The sequence below is a fragment of the Microchirus variegatus genome, assembly GCF_963457635.1.
Source record: "Microchirus variegatus genome assembly, chromosome: 7".
Lineage (NCBI taxonomy): Eukaryota > Metazoa > Chordata > Actinopteri > Pleuronectiformes > Soleidae > Microchirus > Microchirus variegatus.
This window is the reverse complement of record NC_139808.1, coordinates 25588665-25614194: the sequence shown is the minus strand read 5'-3', so window position 1 is coordinate 25614194 and position 25530 is coordinate 25588665. Positions and strand designations below refer to the sequence as shown.

The following is a 25530-nucleotide window of genomic DNA, read 5'->3' as shown; positions in this document are numbered from 1 at the left end:
GGATGGAATGCACTGTGGTGGAGTCGAATGGCAATCGTTGATATGAATAAATCAACAAATGAGTTTAGCCAGAGAAATTAAATTAATGGAAAAGCACTAGACAAAGTATATACACACACATGTATGTATATATATATTTATATGTGTATATATGTATATGTATGTATATGTATATGTATACATCTATATATGCATATATGTATGTGTATGTATATATATATACATCTATATATGTATGTGTATATATGTATGTATATATATACATCTATATATGTATATACGTATGTGTATGTATATGTACATCTATATATGTATATGTGTACATATGTGTACATATGTAAGTGTGTATATATATATTTATATGTGTATATATGTATATGTATACATCTATATATATATCTGTATAATTGTATGTGTATGTATATATATACATCTATATATATGTATATATATATATTTATATGTGTATATATGTATGTATATATATATACATCTATATATGTATATATGTACATATGTATATGTGTACATATGTGTACATATGTATGTATATGTCTATATATATATGTATATGTGTAAATATAGACACATATATGTATATATTTGTCTCAAGCTTTTATATATCACCTTGTGAATTATAACCGCTTGTTAGAGAACGACACTGATACGACGTGATAATTGTGCTCAAATCTGACGCCGAGTCCAGCGAAGAGGCCCGGTGAATTTTACCCACTTTGTTGTAGCTTGTGTGGCGAGTCTCACTCACGTTCTCCTCCCTCCATTACAAGCAGGAGAAAATTAAATGTCATGTGCAGACGTGTATGGGAGTGGCAGTGAGAGATGAGGCGATATATAAATTGGCAGGAGGGTCTGACTCCGACTCTGACTCTGACTCGAGAGCCTCGCAGTGTTCAATTCATCAGTTGGGAATTTTTTTTTAGATCAGAGCGCGGCGGCGTTGCCACACTGCCAGTCACATTTATTAGCATTTTAGTGTCGCCTGTCCTGTCTGTTGACAGTGGCGACAACATGAAAGAGGGGGATCCTGGCAAGGAGTTGCTTCTTTTTTAAAGGTGGATATAAAAAAAACGAGCAGGAAATATGGTAATAGTCTGAAGACGATAGTCCCACAGGTGTGCAAGTCAATATCAGTAGTGGCTAAATCACCGCTAACGCTTATGGATGTTTCAACACTGAGTGACATGCTACAAAATAGAAATCGAGACAGAATCAGTGTTTTATGCTAAATCCGTAAACGTTAGACAAAGTTAAAGGTAATAATAATAAAAGTGCTGGGCACGCTAACGCGTTAACAACATTGTAGCGTCATTGACGGTGTGAACGTTAACGCACAGTAACGCATGGTGCGTATCCATGACAACTGACCAGGAAAAAGACGGCCGTGACGTCATGTTTACAGCACCGAGTCCAGGGACCGTTTACCAGTTAGCTCCTTTAGCGCCTGTTAGCGTGCCTACAGTCGAGCTGGAGCGGTCTGTTTGTTATTAAACGAAAAGAGCAGCACTACAAATAACCAGCGTACTTGTGCGCTGTGTATGTGTGCCTCTGTTTTTAAAGTTTAGCGTTACTTTAGAGACTCATTTTAAGTCCAGGCACCGTTTACCAGTTTGCTCCGTAAGCTCCTTTAGTGCCCGTTAGCGCCACCTACAGTCGAACTGGAGCGTCGTCTGTTTATTATTAAACGAAAAGAGCTCCGCTACAAATAACCAGCTACCTGTGTACTGCGTATATGTGCCTCTGTTTTTAAAGTTAAGCCTTATTTTAGAGACTCATTTTAAGTCCAGGCACCGCTTATCAGTTTGCTCCGTTAGCTCCTTTAGCACCATTAGCGCGCCTACAGTCAAAACTGGAGCGGTCTGTTTATTATTAAACGAAAAGAGCAGCGCTACAAATAACCAGCGTACCTGTGTACATACTGCGTATGTGTGCCTCTGTTTTTAAAGTTTAGCGTTACTTTAGAGACTCATTTTAACAATCGGGGAGTCACGTAAAACATGACGTCACACGCATTTTTTTCCCGTCAGTCGTCATGGAAACACGCCATGCGAAACTTAAATGTTAAACAATTATCTGGAGCATTTTGAAGCTTTTTTGTTTTGGTACCAGAAATGACTCAAAGTAATCAAGTTACATGAGTTACATGATCTACGCACACATTTTGAACCTGACTAATATATAGATAACGACACTGACATTTTGGACAAAAACGGCGTTTTCTTCTAAATCCATAACGCTTCTGTAAAGTGTAATTCCAGGCTGCCAGGTTCAGATTTGTTTCCACAAACTCTACGCCGTTTACTCTGCGAGCTGCAATTTGTCAGCGGGAACGAGGCGGTGACGAATGTCTCGGAACCCTTCGCGCCATCAATCATGTGACGCGTATTGGCTTTTTTTTTTTGCGTGTGTTATGATGCGCGGGATATTGGATTACGGCGCTGAATATTTATCAGCGCGGCTTAGCGGCTGCCGAGGAGGAGGTGGGGGGGGCGGAGGAAGATCTAAATATTTATCGAAGGAGGAACTAGGAGGTAGAAGGAGGGAGGAATTCATTCATATCTCCTATTAGAGGAGATTATAGCCGCGCTCTGTCATCTGGCTGGACCAGCGCCACGCTCCAGTCCAGCTGGCCGAGGCGTGGTGAACCCAGCCCCGCACAACTGTGGCAGAGAGAGAGGTGGGGGAACAAAACAAAAAAAAAACGTGTGTTCTGCCTCCAGCCAGGCTGCTCATCCTCGGCAGTAATTATACATGCCAGAACTCCCAGGATGCCGTGTGTAATTACCAGCTAAGTCTGAGCGCTCGCCTCAAGGAATCGAGCTGCTGCTGCTGCTGCTGTTGCTGGTGAACGAGACTCAGAAAGAAGGACCTGGCTCCTGCCTCAAGGGGTCGTAGGGGCCCCGTGCCCCGTCGCCGTTAAAGGATGTGTAAACGGGGTTTGGATGCCAAAGGACGCCATACTTGCATTTTGCAGTGCGAATAATGACTTTTACACTTCAGTCAGTGTTTAAGTAAGACCCCCGGCTTGTTTTAACTGCAACTCCTGCACACCTGTGATTGCTGATGCTGTGCAGCAGCGCTATTAGTTTCAGTTTCCTGCCTGGCGACTTTAGTGGGTGGATGGCTTTCCATCAGCCGAGGAAGGCAATCACTCTGACTCAGTGAGGGGGAAAGAAAAAAAAAAAAAAGCTCTCGTAGAGAGAGATTGCTTAACCCGTAGTCTTCTGTTCTTCTGTTTCTTCCCATGTGTCAAGTTCGCAAGTTTGCTTTTCTTTTAATGGAAATGGACACCTGTCAGTGTTCCAGATGTAAAATGTAGATGATGATAGATAGAGAGAGAGGGAGAGCTCTCCTGCAAAGGCAGTGGAGTGTATTGTTCAGTGTAAATTCAACTTGCTGTGTGTTCTTTATGAATGCTGCATTAGCATTAGCTGCTTGTTCTGCAGTCGCTGATGTAAAAGACGGCACGGAGTTCAGAGGGGAATACGAATCCACACATTTTGTCCATTTTGTTGACTGCAGTGGAGTGAAGGACCCTTGTGCAATCGGCCATATACATAATGTGCCACCCCGATACCATGATGGTATCATCTCATGGTTGCAACTAAAGATTATTTTCTCGATTAATCGTTTGGTCCATAAAATGTCAGAAAATGCTAAAAAAAAACAAGGTTGATCAGTGTTTGTCAAACCTGGAAATGACGATTTTCTCAAATGTCTTGTTTTTGTCCACAAACCAAAATGATTCCGTTTGAATGATTTCTTATGTTATGTGGAGCAAAGAAAATATGCACATTTGAGAAGCTTTCAGAAAATCTTCAAAAAGCTTCAAACCGATTAATCGATTATCAAAATAGTTTAGGATTCATTTAGTAATTGATTAATGAGCGATTAATTGTTTCAGCTCTAAAAGGAACCATACACATTTTGATCTCCGTTTTGACATTTTCTTCAGATTTGTCATGTGCCTACCCCCTTTCGAACTAAAGTTCTCTCCGGTTGCATCGTGTCAACATTTTTTGTTGTTGTTGTTTTTCCCCCCTGTTCACCAACAGTTATTGCCACCAAAGAAGCCAAAACACTCAGAAATACTCCTAGCTTACCTGCACTTTCTTCCCACGAAAAAGGTCACGGAGACGTCAGATGTTCCACCAATAACGACGCCCGTCCACACCGCGTCACGGAAAATCGACCAATTTAATGCAAGATGCGACTGTAATGCGATTTCATCCGAAAAAAACAAACATGCCGGCTGCTAAGCGACTGCTCGAATCGGCGAATGTTGATCACATTCAGCGAAGTTATCGGGGAAAACAGGGAAAAACCCCCCTCCCTGCAACGTTCATGTGGAGGATAAAGCGCTAGAAGATGGATGGATGGACATGTTAGGGTTATAGGTGATCAATGCCATGCAATAATCAATATTATTATAAGCTAACAGCCTGTTTGCATTGTCTGTAGTTTGACTTGAAGAACGATCACACACTGGTGAAACAAACGGACTTCAGGCTGCGACAACTTACACAGTAGAGCGTTTTGCACAGTAAGCAAACACTGGTGATCGTCATCATTAGCATAAAGAGTGCACTGCATTTCTGTCCTGGAGATAATGATATTGCAGCACAACAATGAAGGGAAATGTCCTTCCACTCCCATACATACAGTAAAAAAAAAAAAAAAAAAAATCACACTTCTAGAGATTGGGAAATTACGATAAAAACAAGAATAATAAACTCTACAGGAATCATACAAAACCTTCATAATAATAATTCAGAAAAGAAAACCACAAAAAAAGAAAGAAAACAGTGCAAAAAAAAAAAGATCACACAGATCGTATAAAGTGGAGTATAAAGTAGTCCTTCCGTTCTCCCAAAGGACGGCGATGCAGACTTAAAAATAAAAGCAACGGTCACTAGAGGCGACAATGCTGATTACATGTTGAAGTGGAAAAGTCTGAGAAAACGAGCCGCTGAACTCCCACTTGATTTATAACGTCAGTAAACATATTTCCTGAGCAGTTGATGGTCTAAATCAGTAGTTTCAGGTCCTCTTCAACAGCGCACGATGTCTCTTTTATATATATAATTATGCTCCCACTGAGAATCTCTAGGCAGCAGGAGTGGTTGCCTCTTGGTCCGTACTGGACTGTGATACCAAAACATGATTATTTAAATAACTTATCTATCAATGCTGCCTTTTTGTGCAGGGCTTGGCTACGAATCGCCCTTTCCCCCCTTCCCCCCATAAACAACTTGTTGACAAGGCTTCTGTACATGGCTATTTCCTGTCAACACCAGTGAGCTTTGATAAGACGCAACAATAACCACTCACACACACAAAGGGCACAACAACTGTCCTCCCACAATCTTGACTCAGTATCTTCTCTCTCTGGAGTGTATGTGTGTATGTGTGTGTGTGTGTGTGTGTGTTAGCCAAACCAGTAGTTCACTAATGATATCATTCAGCGCTCTGTAGCTATCATTCAAATCCCACACAGTAGCAAGAACAAACAGCAGAGTCGACAGAAAATCTCATCTCAGTTTCCCTCCAGATAACACGCCAGAGACGACAGGCAATTAGAAAGAGAGAGGGGAACACACACCGCTCCATGTACTTGACTTCTTCTCATTCGCCGCCCGCAACAGTTGTTTTGTGCTTTTTTCCGCAAGGTAGAAACTCTCTGATGCCTTTGAAACTGGGCCCCACCACCACTCACTCACTCAGTCTCTCAGTCCGCTGTTGGCTGCCAAATCTGAGGTGTTTTGAAAGACAGCGTGAGATTCTGCTCCTCACAGGTAGCTGAGGAAAGCTGACTGTGCCTTTTGATTGGTCCACGTGAGAAGCAGAGAGTGTCTGATAATGGGAAGACTCGACACGGATGAAATATATACCACCTTGGAAAAAGCAATGTTTACAGTAACTTGCAATGTGCCCTAAATGCACTTTAAAGCTCCTATCGCACATATATGTGAGTTATGGAGGTCTACTTATATACATTAACTTGTTTTTATGGTCAAAAACCTCCTAGTTGCTGCAAACGAGCCGATCAAAATCTCTCCTCACTGAAGCTCTCGTCAGCAGCGCTGTTTCAGATCGAAATCTCAACCACAGAAGACCAGCGAGCGATTTTCCAACTGTCTTGTGATTGGCCAGGTACCTGGAAGTGACGTAATTAGCACGTCAGGTCTCAGAAGCGCAGCTCCCCCTTCTGGAGTGGTGGATGCACTGCTACTCATTATCAAAACATTGTTTTAACAGTGTTTAAAAATGGCTTCCCACGACTCCCCCTCGCAAGTGAAACGCCTCCACAACGGACGTTCTTCTTCTTCTGCGATTCAATGTACGCAACCGGATGTGCCTGAACTAGTGCCCGGAGCAGCAGGATCTGCTGTTCAGGAGATGGGATCCTTACGTCACGATTCCAGGCTTTTTCAGAGGGCACCTCAGACTTTTCTGTCACGGGGACAGTTCAGGTTTTTATTTAAGTGTGGTTGTATCAGTCACTTAAAAAAAGCTTCAGTGACTAAAATCTACACCTGCTTAAGTCAAAGATAAAATAAACTCCTACTTTTCCACCGAGAATACAATAAAACCCAGCGTTTTCAGCACTGGCTGAACTGTTTATTATACCATCTTTAGGGCTTCATAAACAAGGTAATAGCGCAGATACACAGCAAAAAACAGCGTTAATTGGAACTTCCGTTATATGTGAGCTTTAAAGCTAGCATCACGATTTCATCGGAACATCTCTGTCTCTGCTGGTCACCGATGCAATAAACCTATATCGCTCTAAAGAAGGCGAATTAAATCTAAAGAAAAGCCGACTTTGGTCGAGCTCATCGGAAGCCGGAATGGATTTTTTCCTCACCACAAATGCTGTCATTCCCATCTCCACCCGTTTCCCCCTATAGCCCAGTCTCCTGGGACCTGTTGGGAGGAAAAAGTAATTTCAAAAGCAATTCTTTTGCTTGAGGCTACAAGGGCCTACATTTTTGATGGACGAGGGCTCTGCGACAATAAAACGGCGGCGAGTGACGGGGGTAATTCTTTATTAGTGGACACGTAATGACGATTTACTTTCTTCATTTACTCATCTTTCTATTAGGAGTTGTGCGGCTACAGTACCCACCTTCCCCTGTGTTTGTTTCCCCTCTCCTCTTGTGTGTTGTTTGTCCTCCATTTGTCTGCGAGTCCTGTCAGTGTGAATTTGTCCTGCCAGGCGAGGACATCATCTGCTTTTCACTGTGGGAACAGTTTTCAACACATAAGCCCAAGCGTACGTTCAAAACTGATCCCTGTTCCCTATTCGTTCAATTCTGTCGTATTCTTTATGTGCATATGGTTAAATACGTGGTGATATTGGCTCACACCATTTAGCCGGACCCATTTACAGCTGGTTATTTCTGAAATGTTGGGTGTGGGTTGGATAAACACTTTCCCTTACATTAGCTTGAGGCCAGGATCGTAATTAGAGCAGCACAAGTTCACGGCCGTCACGATGGAGGATCGACACACAATGCCCCTTTTTATAGCGACCAATCAACAAAATGTGGCGCTAAATTAGTCGAGCGGGAGCATTTGACACCTAAAGAGGATAACGCTGGCTGAACTGAACTGTTTAGTACTATTATTATGAGGCAAACTTAAAGACTTTAAGGTCTAGTGTGTGAGAATTAGTAGTAGAAGCCCTTTCTAACGGGGTTTTAGCTAGCTAGGCGTCCGGGCGCCCTAAAGATGCCCTATTATTTAGCCACTTAAAGGAGACATATGATGCAAAATCAACTTTTTTATAATTTTAATACTTATTTTTGTTACTCTGGAGGCCCTATGAGTAGGCAAAGTGTGAAAAAAGACGACTATGTCATGTTTTTGTGGTCCGCCTCGGTCTAAGTACAGGAGATAAAACACGCCATGTTGACTTCCGCACTCATTGCTACGTCACAATGAGAAATTCCTGGTATTGTTGTCTCGCCGAGCTCCGCTTTGTCCCGCGAGAGTGCGGACTAGGGCAATAGTATCCGAAAGTGCGGAAATCAGCAAAGTGTTCTATTCTTGGCTGCACAGTGCAGCACAGAGTTCTACACAAACTTCCAGCCTCAGAGGATTTACATTATATATATGATGACAGCATATATAATGATGGCTTTTCCAAATGCTAGCTGCCGTTAGCCTCAGTGACGCCGACGTAGTTTCCTGTGTCTCATTTGCATATTTAAAGAGACAGGCACTCAAAAGTGAGCGTTCTGAACAGGGCTGTTTTGTTCAGCGTGATTGAACTGCTGTGGTGCTTCATCCTTAAGGTATTTTTGACCAAAGCATGTCACAGACACAAGGGAGCTAGGCTAACCTGGAGAAACGGGGTATAATATGTCTACTTTAACAAAAGGCTCACTGAATAAAATCTTCACCCGCGACATCTTAAGAATACATATGCCACTTTATCTCGGCGTTAGCCTGCGTTTACCTGCTGGGTATGCTTCCACTCAAAATGGATAAAAAATATATGCAGTTTTTGTCTTGAGGGGACACAAAGCTGCTGTCTCTGCTGCGGCTGCTGCCTCATTTGGTCGGTTTGTGTCACTTAGGGACATCAACTCTAACCCTTAAGTGCTTGTGTTTTTACTTTGTGTGTGTCTGTGATGATTCATTGCTGCGCTGTATCTCACGCCGAGTCGTATGAATGTCCGTCCAGAAGGCGAGTCATCATCTGCGTTTCCCTGGCTCACCGTTTAACAACACGGAAGCGTCTGTCCGTCAGGTGACAGTTAAGATTATCTGCTCATGATAAACTGCCAACTGTCAGTCATCATCAATTATTATTATTATTATTGTTATTACCCACATGATGCAGACAATAAGAGACGTGGAGAGTTAGGGGTGGAATGATCAAGTAGATTAACTCAGCAGCAGCAGCCAACATCACTGAATTATGGCACAGAAGCTGCTCTGTGAAACAAAGCAAGAATCAGCGTTGTCGCTGTGCATAATGCAGCGAACAAAAAAATTTAAATAAAACAAAATAAAATAAAAAAACACCCCGCATGTGAGAAATCTGAAGAGAGGCTTGTGGCATTTACATGCAATAATTATGAGTGCATGCCAGGGACATGAGGATGAGTGTTGCTGGCTCCCATCTGTGCCCCTTCAGTGCCAGAGCTCCACAGACCTGTGGTGTCACACTGAGAAACGCAGCAGCCGGCCTCAAAAGAAACATACCAGTCTGTTCGTTTACTGACTGTAACGCAAACTTTTTAACTTCATTATCCCCGTCCTTTAGACCAACAATGGTTCCTTAAACTGCTACAAGTTATTTGACCTTTTGTTACACCTGAGAAGTTATGAAACACTTAAGTTTAGGACAAGTAAAATACTGTGGCAAGCTCCAGAGAATTATGGGCACAAGTGTGTTTTTTTTTTTAGTGGGTTGGCAGCGAGCACACAGAAAGCTTTTATGGTCTTTTAACAACAGTTCCCACTCACCATCTGAGGCTCTCCCTGATAAACTGTCAGCAAACGGATCTGAGTGGGATAATCTTCTTCTTCTTCTTCTTCTTCTTGTTTGTGACAACACGCACCGTTGTTGTGATTCTGTCAGTCTCACATCTGCATACAGATATGCGGACGATTACAAGACATGAAAAGACACTTGATGATTATTAAAGCACATATAAAAACTTTAAAGTATACCACTTTAGTAGTATACTGTTATACTACTTTATTATTGTAGTATAATAACAGGGTTATTAAGACTTTACAGCACAGATATATTAGCAAAAATGTCACAAATAACAGGGTGTTTATACTACTACTACTAAGTAGTATAAAAACTGTTATTATACAACTTATACTACTATAATAAAATAGTATTAGTATAATAACCCTGTTATTATACCCTGTCATTTTACTACTTATACTACTATACTATAATATTATTATACTACTTTATTATAGTAGTATAATAATCCTGTTATTATACTACTTATACTAGTATAATAAGGTAGTAGTATAATAACCCTGTAATTATACTACTTTAATTATTATACTGCTTTATTGTAGTAATATAATAACCCTGTTATTATACTACTATAATAAAGTAGTATAATAACCGTGTTATTATTCTACTTTATTATGATATACTTTATTATAGTTATATAGTTATAGTATAATAACCCTTTTACTACTTATAGTAATGTTACTACTTATACTACTATGCTATAATATTGTTATACTACTTTATTGTAGTAGTATAATAATCCTTTTATTATCCCCTGTTATTATACTACTATAACGATAAGTAGTAGTAGTATAATAGCCCTGTTATTATACTTCTATAATGAAGTAGTGGTATAATAGCCCTGTTATTATACTGCTATAATAAAGTAGTATAATAACCCTATTATTATACTACTTATACTGCTATAATAAAGAAGTAGTAGTGTAATAGCCCTGTTATTATACTGCTATAATAAAGTAGTTTAACAACCCTGTTATTTGTGACATTTTTTGATAATCTTTCTATGCTGTAAAGTTTATTGTAATAAAGTTTTTTAAATATAATTTCAATGAGCACACACAGGACAGAAAGTGACCTGGCTGTTGTTGGACATCTTTAATCATGGGATGTTTACCACAGCTGACAGCCTCCTGTCTTCTGTCCTCTGTGACTCTGAAGGTGCAACGTCTGCAGGGATTTAAATCAAATTGATGCTATTTTTAAACTTCTACACATGTACAGCCCTTTTTTGCTGACACAGCGTTAACCTCAAACGTGACACAGACGGTTATAACTTAGACCTGAATTATTGACTCATTTATTCATGAGCAGCTCTGAGCGATTTTGTTGTCTGTTTGTATTTATTTTGTCATTTATTTTCAGTACAATATGAAAGAATCTAATCAAAACAAAGTTATTTCTTTCAATAGCAGCCGTGATGGTCTTGTACATCCATCCATTAGTCTTTCTCTCTTCGTCTTCTCAGAGGCCACCAGAGAAATGCCGTTACCTGGTGGGCAGCGTCCTGTGCGAGGGCGAGGAGAAGCCCGACGAAGAGCTGCAGAAGATGTACGAGGAGTTTGGCTTCAAGGTGTTTTCTCTGCCGGAGGTGAGCCACGCTGTGACCACCACCTTCCCCTGCACGACGCCTCTGTCCCACATCCTGGCGCCGTACAGAGTCTACCCGAGGCTTGGTTCTTATATTGAGGTATGGTCCTGGTTCTTTTCTTGGAAATGAATAGTTTAATCCACTTCTCCAACACAAACTGTAAGATTCTGTCTTATGCCGTCACAGATGCGGTCTTTAAAGACGATTAAGAATAGATGACGTCGTCGGGAAGTATGTAGGTATGCTACGATTCCCGCAGCCCATATGCCGCTCTCCATGTCCTCAGGACAGGCCTCCAAAAAAGCTATTGACATTTACAAGTGACATTTACACACAGGGATTCATTTAGGGACATCCCAGAGCATGAATAATGCCCCACATGCACTTCTTTGTGTGTGTGAGTGTATGCACATCTGTGTAGTTGTCCATCTGTTTATCGAAAGCCTCCCTCCTTTTTTTAGCACAGGAGCTAAAAACGGAATCCACTTCCTACTTTAGAAAAAGTGCCGCATGTTCTCACTTTCACCTGAAACTTTTCTCTGGTATTAATGAGAGCGGGAGATAAGGGCCGTGGTGTTGCTCTCTAATTCCCGGGAACCTTTTAGTATTTCATCAGTGAGCTGCAGTGAGTCTTCTTCATGAGTTGGCGGCACATATCTGGTCAGTGATCAGCATGTAAAAGGCTGGTGTGAATGTGCTATTATTATGCTGTGGGCGGAGTGCTCTCCTGTGCTGATTCCTTCATGTGTGGTTGTGTTATTTTGAGGAAAGGCAAGTACCCAGCCAGTGGCATATTCAACAGATACGGCTCAGCGTATCACAACCATGATTTGTGGTATAGATGTGTCAAAAAGCTGACTTTTTAAGAAAAGTCTCAGCTGTTTTTTTACTTTTTGAAAGTTTACTTTTTTACCCTGGCCTTATTTAGAAGCTTAAAGTAGACATATTAGACCATTGGTTCTCAAAGTGCGGACCGGGGGCCAATGGCGGCCCGCAGAAACATTTCTGGCGGCCCCGCAATGAATTACAGTTGATAGTTTTAATCCAGGAGCTACTAAGCTTGTTAAATGTTTATTGGACATTACTGGATACAGACCAATAAGTGTAAACAAAAATACTGGCTATTTACATGGTTTCTATGGTGAATTTTATTGTATTATTGGGTTATAAGCTGGTAATAAGCAGGTAGCTAGTAAATATATTGTAACAGAAATGTGTTAATTGGTATTAACCTGTAACTAGAGGGTAAGAACAATGGCCAAAATACTGGGTAATTACCCACTAAATTATAAAGCGTTATTATATTAATGCTTAAAGGCGCATTATGTAATAAATCTAAATCAACTGGCCATAAAATCCTCCTAATATGTCACAGAGACTCAGGAATAATGTTTATATAACAAACTGAACTCACCAACAACAACAGTACAGACAAATTATTTTGCATTCAAAAGTCAGTAGAGTCTCAGCTGCCGAGCAACCACGGGTTGCCAGTTACGTCAGAAAACGAAACCTAAAAGACCTCGGTATTTTGAATTTGAATGTAGTAACCGTTTTTGGCCACATTCTTACATATGGCACCTTTAAATAACATTATATTAAGGCTTATATTAGTTAACGCTAAACTGTAGAACTGCAATCTGGTCATTAAAATTATTACAAATTGGATTTCGTTCTGTTTTTTTTTTCTTTGGCGGCCCTCAGTCCAATGTTGGGTTCCTAAATTGGCCCTCAGGTATCAAAACTTTGAGAACCCCTGTATAAGACCCTATTTTTCCAAGTTAACCTAGTTCCCTGGTGTCCTAATGAACATGTCTGTGACATGCTTTGGTCAAAAATACCTTAAGGATGAAGCACCACAGCAGTTCAATCACCCTGTACAAAACAGCGCTGTTCAGAACGCTCGCTTTTGAGTGCCTGTCTCTTTAAATATGCAAATGAGACACAGGAAACTTCGTCAGTGTCACTGAGGCTAACAGCAGCTAACAGCAGTTAGCGTTTCGAAAAGCCATCATTATTGCCGTCTTATATAAAATGTAATAAAATAAAATGTGTGTTCCAGCTTCCAGCCTCAGAAGTTTGTGTAGAACTCTGTGCTGCACTGTGCAGAACGACCTATACAATTTTTGTTGTGACTTCCATTAAAACTGTTTTTAGCTGTGCTAACATTCATTGCACAAGGGTTTTCAAGGGTTTTTTAATCATCCAATAGCCTTCTAACGCCATTAGCAAAACAAAATGTACCATTAGAACACTGGAAATGGGCCTCTATACACCTATGTACATATTCTATTAAAAAACAGACGTTAGCAGCTAGAATAGTCATTTACCACATTAACAATGTATAGTTAGTGTATTTCTGATTAATTTAATGTTATAATCATTGACAAAAAAGGTGCTTTTCCCTCAAAAATAAGGACATTTCTACAAACTTTTGAACGGTAGTGTACATTTTGACTTTATAAAATGTTAATTTGTCCCAAAAAATGCAACACTATATGTACCCCAGATGTCTTCAGAGTTTATCCCTGCACACAGATGACATAATGCTTGCACACCTCGCACAAACACGAACAGTAGGATTTGTTGTTATTGTTGTTGTTGTGTGGCTGCAATGTAATCTCTAATGGTAAAACAGAAACTGCCCCTTCATTTGCTTTAAGATGCTGAGTAAGAAATCACAAAAGCAACCATAACCGTTGTACCACTAGGATACTTCATTATGCACAATTGTAATACCTTTTCCCTCCTTCTATATGTTGATGTTGTATTGCTTTTATTCGTCTGTTATCTACATATTGAAAACCCCCCCCCCCCCCACAAGAACCACTGTTTGTCATCGTTTTGCAGCATCTTCTTTCTGCATCAGAGCGAAGGGTAGACTCTTTAACGTGTGCACTGACACAGACTAAATGGCACAGGGAATAGCATCCGTCCATGTTTCAGTACGTCGTCGTATTCCCTGTGTAGAGCTCTGTGGTCCTGTTACATCATCGCGGACGGTCCTCACAGTGTGTGAGGCAGCAGATCTGTCTGTCAAGCCAGCGAATGTCACCCTAAAAAGAAGACCTCACTTTCTTCTTCTTCTTATTCTTCTTCTTCGACCTGACACTTCGTCTGGAGGCAGAGACAACATGACACAATCGATCAGTCCACCTGACTGTTGTGACAGGTTGTTAGGAGGTGTGTGCTTGTGCAGCACAGATGCTAATCGCACACTAACATCCAGTTTGAGTAGTGTGGTAGTGAGTGCACTATGTACAGTATATAGCAGCCACAGCCAAGCTCATGAATAATGGAGTGTGGGTTTGGAGAGGATGGTATGTGCATAATATGCAGTATACTGCGTGGATGATTAATTGAGTAGGTTTCTGTAGTATGAAGGAGTTTGAAGGGAGGGAGACACGGGTGTGACGTCGCATCTGCTGAGGATTTATCTGAACTATACACAGTTAAACCAAAACGGAACGTTCTGTATCACCAGAGATTGATTAACATGGTCATGTAGTGCTTCTAATAGCTTCATGATCACTCATGTGATCACTATTTAATTTAATATTGTCACTATTTAATTAAAATTTTGTCACTATTTAATTTAATAGTGTCACTATTTAATTTAATTTAATTTAATTTAATTTAATTTAATAGTGTCATTATTTAATTTAATATTGCCATTATTTAATTAAATATTGTGATATTGTCACTATTTAATGTAATATTGTTGCTATTTAATTTAATATTGTCACTAATTAATTTAATATTGTCACTATTTAATTTAATAGTGTCACTATTTAATTTAATATTGTGATATTGTCACTATTTAATGTAATATTGTTGCTATTTAATTTAATATTGTCACTAATAATTTAATATTATCAATATTTAATTTAATATGTCACTATTTAATTTAATAGTGTCACTATTTAATTTAATATTGCCATTATTTAATTTAATATTGTGATATTGTCACTATTTAATGTAATGTTGTTGCTATTTAATTTAATATTTTCACAAATTAATTTTATATTGTAATATTGTCACTATTTAATTTAATATTGTCACCATTCAATTTAATATTGTATTATTGTCATTATTTAATTTAATATTGTATTATTGTCATTATTTAATTTAATATTGTCACTATTTAATTTAATATCGTCACTATTTAATTTACTTTTGAAAATATTGTCACTATTTAATTTAGTATTGTCACTATTTAATTTAAAATTGTCACTATTTAATGTGCTATTGTCAGTATTTAATTTAATATTGTATTTTAAATTGTTTTATAGTTCATTGTTTGATTTAGTTAATATAGTGTGTAATTTATATATTTTTTATATTGTATTTTGGCACCAATTTGACCACAGCAATTTCCCTGTATCGATTCTAGCATACATGGCAATGAACCTGTTTCTGATTCTGATTCAAAGTAACTTAACAAATTACTTGATTACTAAATTATGACTAAATTAATCGTCAACTACTTTGATAGTCGATTATTCGCTTTGAGTGTTTTCTAAAGAATTAAAAAAACGGTTTATGTGTGAATATTTGCGCCATATAAACAAAGAAATCATTAGAACTGAATCACGGTGCGCTTGTGGACAAAAACAGGACATCTGAGAACATCGTCAATTCCAGGTTTTGAGCATTTTCGGACATTTTATGGACCATAATAATCAACAGATTAATCGTTTATGATAATCGTTAGTTGCAGCCCTGGTAGCTTTTATATTTTAGCTCTTATCGTTATATGACCAAATGCAAATGTCCAATTTGAAATTCTGAGGCGACCTTCATATATAGAAGATAACCCTTTCTACCTCAGTCCTTGTGTAAAAAATATTGACCTGTGCAGCTTTTAACGGCTTGGTTATTCTCAGTTTACACGTTTTACGCGTCTCGGCTTCCCGCGATGCTACACAGAAGACTTCTTCTCCGGTTCAACACACATCCCCCCATCTTCCTTGCAGCTTTCTTGACACACAACGCTTAGACCCACACCTAACTGAAAACTAATTCAAGACTAAACCTTTCAGCCGAATGTCAGAAGTCACACCAGACCTTTTAAAGTTGTGAGAACTGTATGTTTTAACTTCATGTGCTGTTTATCGTCAGAGGGAATCAATGAATTTGCTGCATCAGCGGAAACATCAGAGGAGATCTTTTCAATATTTTTTGGACAGCAGCTGTATTTCTGTCAGTCAAAAGCAGACTCTGGAAAGCAGCAGGGCAGTGGAATATGACAAGGGTGGATTTGAATATGCTTAGAAATGGAAGGGGAAAACAAATATGAGGTTATTATGCTGACAAATTGTTTAGTCCAAGGACTGGCTGATGGAAGTGTCCTTTTCTGTAGTGGTGGTGGTGCTGATTTCCAGAGCAAAGAAAGAACAAAGAAATTATGAGATGAGCGTAGCGAGGGAAGACAAACGAAGCAAAAACACCATTCATCCAAGAAATAAAAGACCACTCACACATTTTGTAAAATGAATAGATAGAGAAGTATTTCTCACATCATATGACGAGCAACAAGCCTGACATACATTAGCGTTCAAAAGTTTAGGGTCACCTTTTCAATTTTTGTTGTTTTCCATTAGAAGTCACACTTTTATTCATCAAAATGAATAGAAAATATAGTCCAGACATTGACAAGAATAGAAATAATGATTTTTATTCCAAATAATCATTTTGCCCTTTTGTCAAAGAACCAGCACAACTGTTTTCAGCTGTGCTAACATCATTGCACAAGGGTTTTCTAATCATCCAATAGCCTTCTAACGCCATTAGCAAACACAATGTACCATTAGAACACTGGAAATGGGCCTCTATACACCTATGCACATATTCCATTAAAAACCAGACGTTTGCAGCTACAATAGTCGTTTACCACATTAACAATGTATAGAGTGTATTTCTGATTCATTAGGGCCCGAGCATGAATGTGCCAGGGCCAACGGCCTATTGTTCCTGTTGAGATTATTAGTTTTCTCCAACATTGCGGTCATTTTTGAGGGGGTTAACGTGCATAAAACTCTTGGAATTTGGCGCGGAGGTTGGGTCACTGAAAAACGCGAAAGTGAAATAGGGCACAAACCAGTTCGTAGCCCCAGGATTCTATAGCGCCCCCAGAAGTCAGGTCATGGTCAGAAAAAAGTCATTAGATTGGCACAAAATTTGGTGAGTTTGTCCGGCTGACTCCAAGGTTTCTTGAGGATTTTTTGGGGGAATTTTTGATGCAAGAGAAAGCAGCCAAAATTACGTTAAATTCATTTTTTTTTTTGATTTTTTCTATCGTGTCTCAGTCGCACATTTTAACCAAACTTGGTACACTTGTTGCTCTCATGATTCCAAACAAATTTCCAATGTACTTCCATTAGCTCTGCCCACCCAGAAGTCAGCCATTTTGGAAAAACTTAAATGGCTAGTCTACGCATTTGAACACACTTGCCCTAGCGCGTTTGAGCTAGCCGCGTCAAACTCGGTCCACATGTTCTAGACATTGGTTAAAGTTACGTCAAAAGCTGTGGCCTCAGCTCAAATTCCACTTTTTGAAAGCTTTAATGTAAACAGAACTACATGAAATTTCTGCTTTGTGTGGAGCGAGGGCCCTATCATGACTGTGAGTCCTATGAGCCGTCCGAGCTTAATGTTATATTCATTGAAAAGTGACCCCAAACTTCTGAACGGTAGTGTACAGGCAATTGTTGGGGTCCGATTAACCTCTGTTGGACTTGGACTCTGGAGAAACTGGAGAAAACCCAAGCACACACACAGAGAACATGCAGAAAAGCCCGGGTAGAGCAACCTTCTTTGTCCACTGTGTGGCCCAAGCTTTTGTTCATCATGAAATATGAATAAATACAGTCATATTATTTTTTTTGTGTGGACTGCCTCAAACATTCCGTACAGTCCCTGCAGAGATTTCCCCTCTGCATCCATTTATCTGAATCAAGCTTCAAAATATCATAAAAAGCATAATTATTTTCCTTCTTCTTTTTGGAACATGCCAAAGGCCTTGCAGGTCCCATAGCAATTAAAATATTAAAATTGCCCATTTTATTTTGCAGCTTTGCAAAACTAAGATTATCTTAATAGTCCCCCCCCCCCCTCATTATTTCCCACTCAAATACAGTTCGCCCTCTTATAATGAAGCAAAAACAAGATTTCACTAAGGTTTGCAAATTTATTCAAAACAAAAAAATGTTCTGTATGAGTCTACCTATAAATAAATTCCACACGTGCTTTAAATTATGCATCTTTATTGGACTACTTTTTTTTTTTTAATTCATTTGCAAAACCAAGACAAATATAATAGTATTTCATAAATTAATCTATTCCTTCTCAAACCCTGCGGTGAAGATGATTTTTGCGCGAGAATCTCTTTCAACTCTTGTGTCTATTTTCACTCTTTTGAGTTTCTGTCACCTCTGTGCTCTGACACTGCAGAGTGTGGATTCCTCACCTCCGTGCTGCTCATGGTTTATTCACCAGACACTCTTCTTCTCCTCCCCCCCCCCACCCCACACCACCCCTCGTCTTCTTCGTGATGTTATTATTTGTTGAATTAAATATAGAAAATTTGTTTTGCCTGTCCACAGCATTTATTTTTCATGCAACAGGCTGATTAGGGGGTTAGCCAGGGGAAAGTGCACTTATATCTGCCAAGTAAACAACAACTGAAACGGCCTTCGCTCTGCTCAGGTGCTTCTTGGGGGGGGTGTGAATATAAATGCGGCACTGTTTTTGGGACGATATGTTACCGAAAATTGATGGTGAGAGCCGTGGAGTTGTATTGTTTATATTGGCTTTTAAAGCCCTTGAGGTATGAGGTACGCACTCTGAGAGTCTGTCATAGTAGAGTTGATTTATTATGCATTAACCCTTAAAACACAGAGCAATCCGCCTGCTTGTTTCCATTACTATGTTTAAACATACAGTATATACAGAAGATATACGGTTATTTTGTGTTCCCACAAGCGTAGTACCTGGTATTTTTTTTGTTCCGGGTCCACAGGAAGAGACGTCACAACACAAGAATCGAAGCCGAACAAAGCCAAACTGTAGATTAGTTAAAAAGACTTAAGAATCCCTAAAAATGCGGGTTAATCTCCAACAATTACCAGAGAAATGTCTAAAATCTCAATATTTAACAATGGAGTCTGGTGTATTTTGCAACTAATCGGTTGTATATCCTTTTTTTTTTCAGCATTACCTAGGCAATCGGATGAAAAAAAAGAAGTAATTTCACTAACTATATAAACACACCTGAGCAAAAAAGTACTTAAAAATGTTTTAAACTGGATCGAATTTGTGAATTTTGGAAATACGTCACAGTTTAAAGTTCACTTGGCTCGTTTTTATGACCTAAAAGCGAAGAAAAACACTCTAATTTTGTGACTTCTGCACAAGTATTGCTACTTCATGTCACGACTTTAACTCAACAACGCATCAGAATTTTTTAAAGCCTGAATATGTGACCTATAAACACACTTCCCCAGGATGTCCATATAAGGAGTTGTGGGTAAACATACTCCCCCCCCCCCCTGTTCAGGGTTGTTTTTATGCAGATAATAGTTGTGGAGCGTTTTAGCGTCATGCAGAGAATCCTCTGGCTCATGTGGAGTTCCTGAGCGTCGGCTAACTGTAAAATATTTATGGGGCTACTTTGAGTTTTTTGGGGAAAAACTTTTTTCTACTTCTCAACCAGCTGGACTCACTTACTTGACGACGCTTCGTCACATCTCTGCCGTGTTTGAAGCCTCACCTGAGCTCACGTTATATAGAGATCTGTGAAATCAAACATTGTATACCTTCTAGCGACGACGTAAACAGCATCTGTGTTATCTGATCGTCGTGTTTACACCCTGGAAGCACACAGTCGGAGCTTTCATCTGATACCACGCCATTGTCGGTGCACACTTTTAAAAGCACAGTTTTATCTGCGCAGTCCTACGTTGACCCCGGCGAGGTAGCTGCAACTTAAATCAGCCGGAAAGGAAATCGGGGGGGGGGAAGGCGGGGCACGATAGCACCTGCTTTGATCTTCAGTCCCTCTACATTTTTAATTTCTCCTATAGGCTCACGGCGCTGACTTCCTTAACTGCTCTCTTCAGCAATTTCTGTGTGGGGATGATGCAGGACTGCAGAAAGCAGTGGGAGAGTTTCTCAGTTTGTTGAGTAATGTGTCTCTGTAAGTGCAAAATAAGTCTCTTTCATTATTAACGCTGTCATTCCCTCCATTACATTTTTTATTGGTTAACACAAGGTTCTCGTTTCTTGAAGGCCCACTTCAAAAAAAAAAATAATAACCTGAACATAACAAGAAAACTGCAGCCCAGAGAAGCCTAAGGCTTCATCTTTGGTGTTTACAATTAATATGCCTTCGCTCGGTGGAAGGAAACACACGGCGGCTCTAGGTGCACAATAATATATTTAGCCACCAAAGACGCTGATGACAGTTTCATCTTTTCCTTTCTTTTTCTGAGGCTGGTGAAGCCTCGTGCACACACTGGGGTTTCCTCTAAATTTCATATCCCTGCTTTCCTGTTGTGCTGTAGTAGCCTTAATATCATTTTTTTAAATCCAGAAGCTTTGTCCTTGGTTGAATCCAAGGGGATTTTGGGCCAAGGTTTGTTTTTTTTAACACTCTCACTACTGTTTTCAATTATTTTTGATAGATTCTATTATGAACAGGCCAACCTGTTTCTGATGAATACTGTACTATAATCGCTTTATCCTCCACATGAGGGTCAATCCCAGCGGGGTTAGGGTCATATGCGGTCAATCAGCATTTGGTGCGCACCAAACGTGTTTGGTCCCTTGGTTCGGTTCGTTTGCGTAGGTGTGAATGTTATCTAGGTACTTTGGTGCGCACCAAATCAACCGGTCCGAGACCTGCCTGAAGGGGTGGCCTCGGACCGCTTTATCTGCCCTACTTTGGTACGGTTCCTCTGGTGTGAAAGCCAACCAAACCAAATGGGACGAAACGGTCTAGTTTAATGCATTATGGGTATGAGATGAGATACCGGATTACCCTGGATTATCACCGGGCGCGGAACCTCAGCGCTGCCGTGAGCGCTGCCTTGCGAGCTTGATTAGCGTGGCAGCGATTAGCTCCGGTGACCGCGGCGCTGACGTGCCCGGTGGAAAGTCTGGTACCGGTGCCGATTTTCTGACTGGTGCAGACCAAAGCAATCGAACTTTAGGTGTGAAAGCGCCCTTAGAGTGACTAATGGACCTAATCACCAAATTGAAGGTTTTTGGACTGAGGGAGGAAACCAGAGTAAACCTAGAGATTGGTATGCACACGGTGGGGGAATATGCAAACTCCACACAGAAGGGTCCTTGGTCAACAAGTGACCTTCTTGCTGTGAGGTAGCAGTGCTAGCCACTAATCCACTGTGTGACCCATGGATCGTTCCATTTACTGCACCCTCTGCCTGCTTTAAAGCAAACAAGGTAGGGCTGCACCGATTACTCGCGTGATTAGAATAACTTGTTTAGCAAATCATTGTTCCACACGGACCATTTTAGCAGACGCAGACGCACATCCGTAGGGTGAAACAGCCCCGTAAAAGGTAGAATATGCCCGAAGTGTGGGACTATTTCACGCATAAACAAGAAGCCAACAAGGTGCAGTGTAACCACTGTAAAATACAACTGGCGTATCCACAACACAATTGGTCCAAAACGTTCCCTTCACTCATCCATCTTACATTGTCATGTACCAGTAGATCTGCGACTGATGCAGTGTAAAACGTACGTTCTGCTCGTCGTAGCTGCAGCACCGTCGGTAACCGTCGGTAACCTTTTTGTCAATCCACTGCACGCTCATTAAAAAAAAAATCTGACAATTGAAAAGTCACTTCACCTGGGACCTGTGTGTGTGTGTCCCTGCGACAGGATAACTCAGAGAAGTTCCTCCAAAAAGTGCTCTCCATCATAAAAAAAATCTGTCATCGATGCATAACTGTGCCATGTCGGCGCAGTTGCTTCATTCCTTCACAGTCAATGGCTTTGTGACGGCTGTCAAATGACTTCTTCTCTGTAAGCAGTTGCTCTCTCTGCAAAGACCTGTTGTATCTGAGAGAGAGGGGAAACTTCTAAATGGCTACCGAAGATGGCTACCGTCCCCTTCTTCTTCTTTTGTTGTTGTCAATCACGACTTCAACTATGACAGGATGGCACGCAATCTTTTCACAGTCTTGGTGAAAAATGGCCTGTTGTGGAGTTAACATCCAGGCTACACAGACGGATCTTTCTGTTGCCGACCAAGAGCCACTTGACTGTGTTGACGCGACGCTAATAGTCGCTGTAATTCCTCCTCTGCTCCTCCGTGCCCTCAGGAACTCGAGCCAGGGTTTGACTTCTAGTGCCTCTTTAAGTTGTTCTCTTTTTGTTGCTTCTTAGCCTAATTTAAAGAGTTTTACAGCAGACTGAGTCCATAGGACTTTACTATATTCACCCCCCTGGGCCACTTCTTGAATAGGCCTAATCAGTAGCTCTGAATTTCATTCCACACACACAGAGAGAGAGAAAGTTAATTCCAAGTAAATAAGCTATTATCAGCCTTATTAAATGGGATCAGATGAAGACGTTTTGGCGAATGCAGCGAGTTTAGCGCATTTAACATTTATCTCACGTGTAAATAAATCAATGGTTTCGCGTCGTCGGACACTTTTTTGTTCTCTTATCTAAAGACGGAGTTTAAAGCGATGTGGTCAGTAACTGTGCAATTATTTATACTCCCAAGTAAAACACATGGGTTTGGACAAGTGAACTGAACTTTCATTACTTTCATGAGAAGCTATTATTAACTTAATGACTCTGACTCACATGCCTCTATTTTCATTATTCGCGCTGAACCCTTAGAACACAGAGCATTTTGACTGCTTTTTTGTGTATGTATGTATGTATATATGTGTGTATGTACATATGTGTATATATGTATGTATATATGTATAGGTATGTATATAGATGTGGATATGTATATATGTGTGTATATATATATATTTACACACACACACACACATATATATAATTTACACAAAAAAGCAGCCAAAATGTTGGTGTTCAGCATGAATAATGAAAATATATGTATGTATATATGTGTATATATATATTTACACATACATACATAGTATATATACGTATATATACATAAATATGTATATATACACATATATGTATATATACGTATATATATATGTATATATATATGTGTATATATGTATATATATGTATATATATATGTATATACTGTATATGTATATATATATATGTATATACGTGTATATATATACGTATATATATGTAATATATATATATATGTATATATATTTATATGTATTTATATGTATGTATGTATATATATATATAGCCTATATTTAGCCTATAAATGTTATCATGTAGTAGGAGGGATGACATTGGATTTAAGTTCACACAATTTGGAGCCTAATCACAGATACTGATTATCCCTCAAATCTTATTTAAGCTATGAAAATATTCGGGGGGAAAAAGGCTCATGTGGCACTATAAGTGGTGGATGTTCCAGTCCAAAAATACTGCAGGTTGTTGTCATGTAAGATGTAAAGGTCGTCAACCTCAGCTTGTTATCAGCCATGTGTGTGAGAGAGAGAGTCTTGGCATCATGTCAGCGTGTCTCCATAACATGTTTTGATTCATGACCATGTGTCACTGCTGCAGTAGTGACTTGTGGATATGAGTCACTGACCTCGGAACAGTTTGCTCTGCATGTTCATGTAAAGCAGCTGGTGTCAAACACTGTTATGAGAGGGCAGACATTAAAAACTGTGTCCAAGTCGAGGTCCAGATGAGGTCAAATAATATAAATACCAGAACATAACAGGCTTTTAGATGAAATAATACATTTATGTTATTTAATTACAGATTTAAGCTACTACTTTGTTACAGAGGGGTCAATTTTGCTGATGCTTTTGCTTCAGAATCACAAAGTTTCATTGGGGTATGACATATTTTAAACATTATAGGCCTCTCGTCCACTTTTACCTGTTGAAATGCATGTAAAGGGCTAGTGCAAATAGTAACATACAGTATTTAAGTTGCCAGAAAGTGATTTGGGCTCAAACCTTGGGGCTGAGGGGATATATTTCTGTTAAAAAAAATGAAATCACATCGGAATATGCCACATTTGAACCATTATAGGCCTCGCTTACCATTTTACCATTTGAAATACCTGTAAAGGGCTAGTGCAAAGAGTAACAAGGAGTATTTCAGTTGCCAGAAAGTGATTTGGCCTCCTAAAATCACTAAATGTCATTGGGGTATGCCATATTTTAGCCTACTCAGCCTGTCTTTACATGCTTTTATACTTCTCTGCTTTACTTTGTGAAAGAACATCCACTATATTACTGTTATTACCCATATTTTCAACATTCGTATTCATCAGTAAACACCACAAAATAAACTTAGTAGTCTCTCCACAACAAAATGATGGCTATGGCATGATGGCAATGTTGTTGTTTTTGCTCAAACTGGAGTCTATATTTACTGCTTTAGGCAAAACGAGGGTTAGGGTTAGGGTTTCAGATTGCAAGAAGCTATCTGTGTGCATAAGGACACAAATAAATGAAGGTGCACAATGTTTGTTTTTCTGCATTTCAACAGGGAGCTGCTAGCTTGTTTACGTCTGTCTCATTGTTCATGCTCATATCAGATACATTAAGGGGATTTTTACAAAACCCTCCAGGCAAAATGAAAGAAGCGATGATTTGAATGATCGGTGCACAGTCGCCGTTTGATATGCACGGAATCTACCTTGTTATGTTTAAAATTCACCCCGTGTCAGGTTCGCAGCCCCTGAGTTTCACTGCTGTCAAAGGTTTTTATATTAACTTCACACTTAGCTGTGGCCTCCAGATACTCAGCCCATTGACCACATGAATCCATCCCACGCTCAGTCACTCGTTCTGCCTCTCTGGCTGTTCAGCTGTGGAAATGAAGCCACCCTGCCTTTGCCCCACTGTGGGTGAGCAAATATTAAATAAATGCCAGATTACTGAGAAAGACCCCTCTGGGTGGAACATACGGCAGCTAATCCTCAGCCCTCTGGATGGTGAGACTTGGGAGTAGAGAAGGAGCAGAGGTGTCAAAAGAGATCAGCTGTTGACATTTCCTGAAATGCATCACAACTGTCACTTCCTTGTCCCTCGGCTGTGTCTTTTCATGTCGTCATATCTCCGGAACGCTGCGAGAGAATATCTTCTTTGTTGATCTTTATTTGGTACAAATGCTCACATGGATTAAACGATGGACTGATGTAGAGGATAATCACTATCTCTAGAAACACGGCGGTGCAAGATAGCGGCCTCTTTTTATGGGAGGCCTTCGTCCTAAAGTACATTTACAAGGCTTATTCAAGGGC

The 25530-nt window shown here is 39.8% G+C and overlaps 1 protein-coding gene across 1 annotated transcript in view; it reads left to right on the top strand.

Moving 5' to 3' along the window:
* Nucleotides 1-25530, top strand: part of tex264a (testis expressed 264, ER-phagy receptor a) — a gene marked incomplete at both ends in the record, with an annotated part of 85299 nt that overhangs the window by 6877 nt on the left and 52892 nt on the right. The window contains one exon of the mRNA XM_083892006.1: nucleotides 10998-11219. Coding sequence (XP_083748132.1) covers nucleotides 10998-11219 — 222 coding nt within the window. The remainder of the gene's footprint in view (nucleotides 1-10997; nucleotides 11220-25530) is intronic.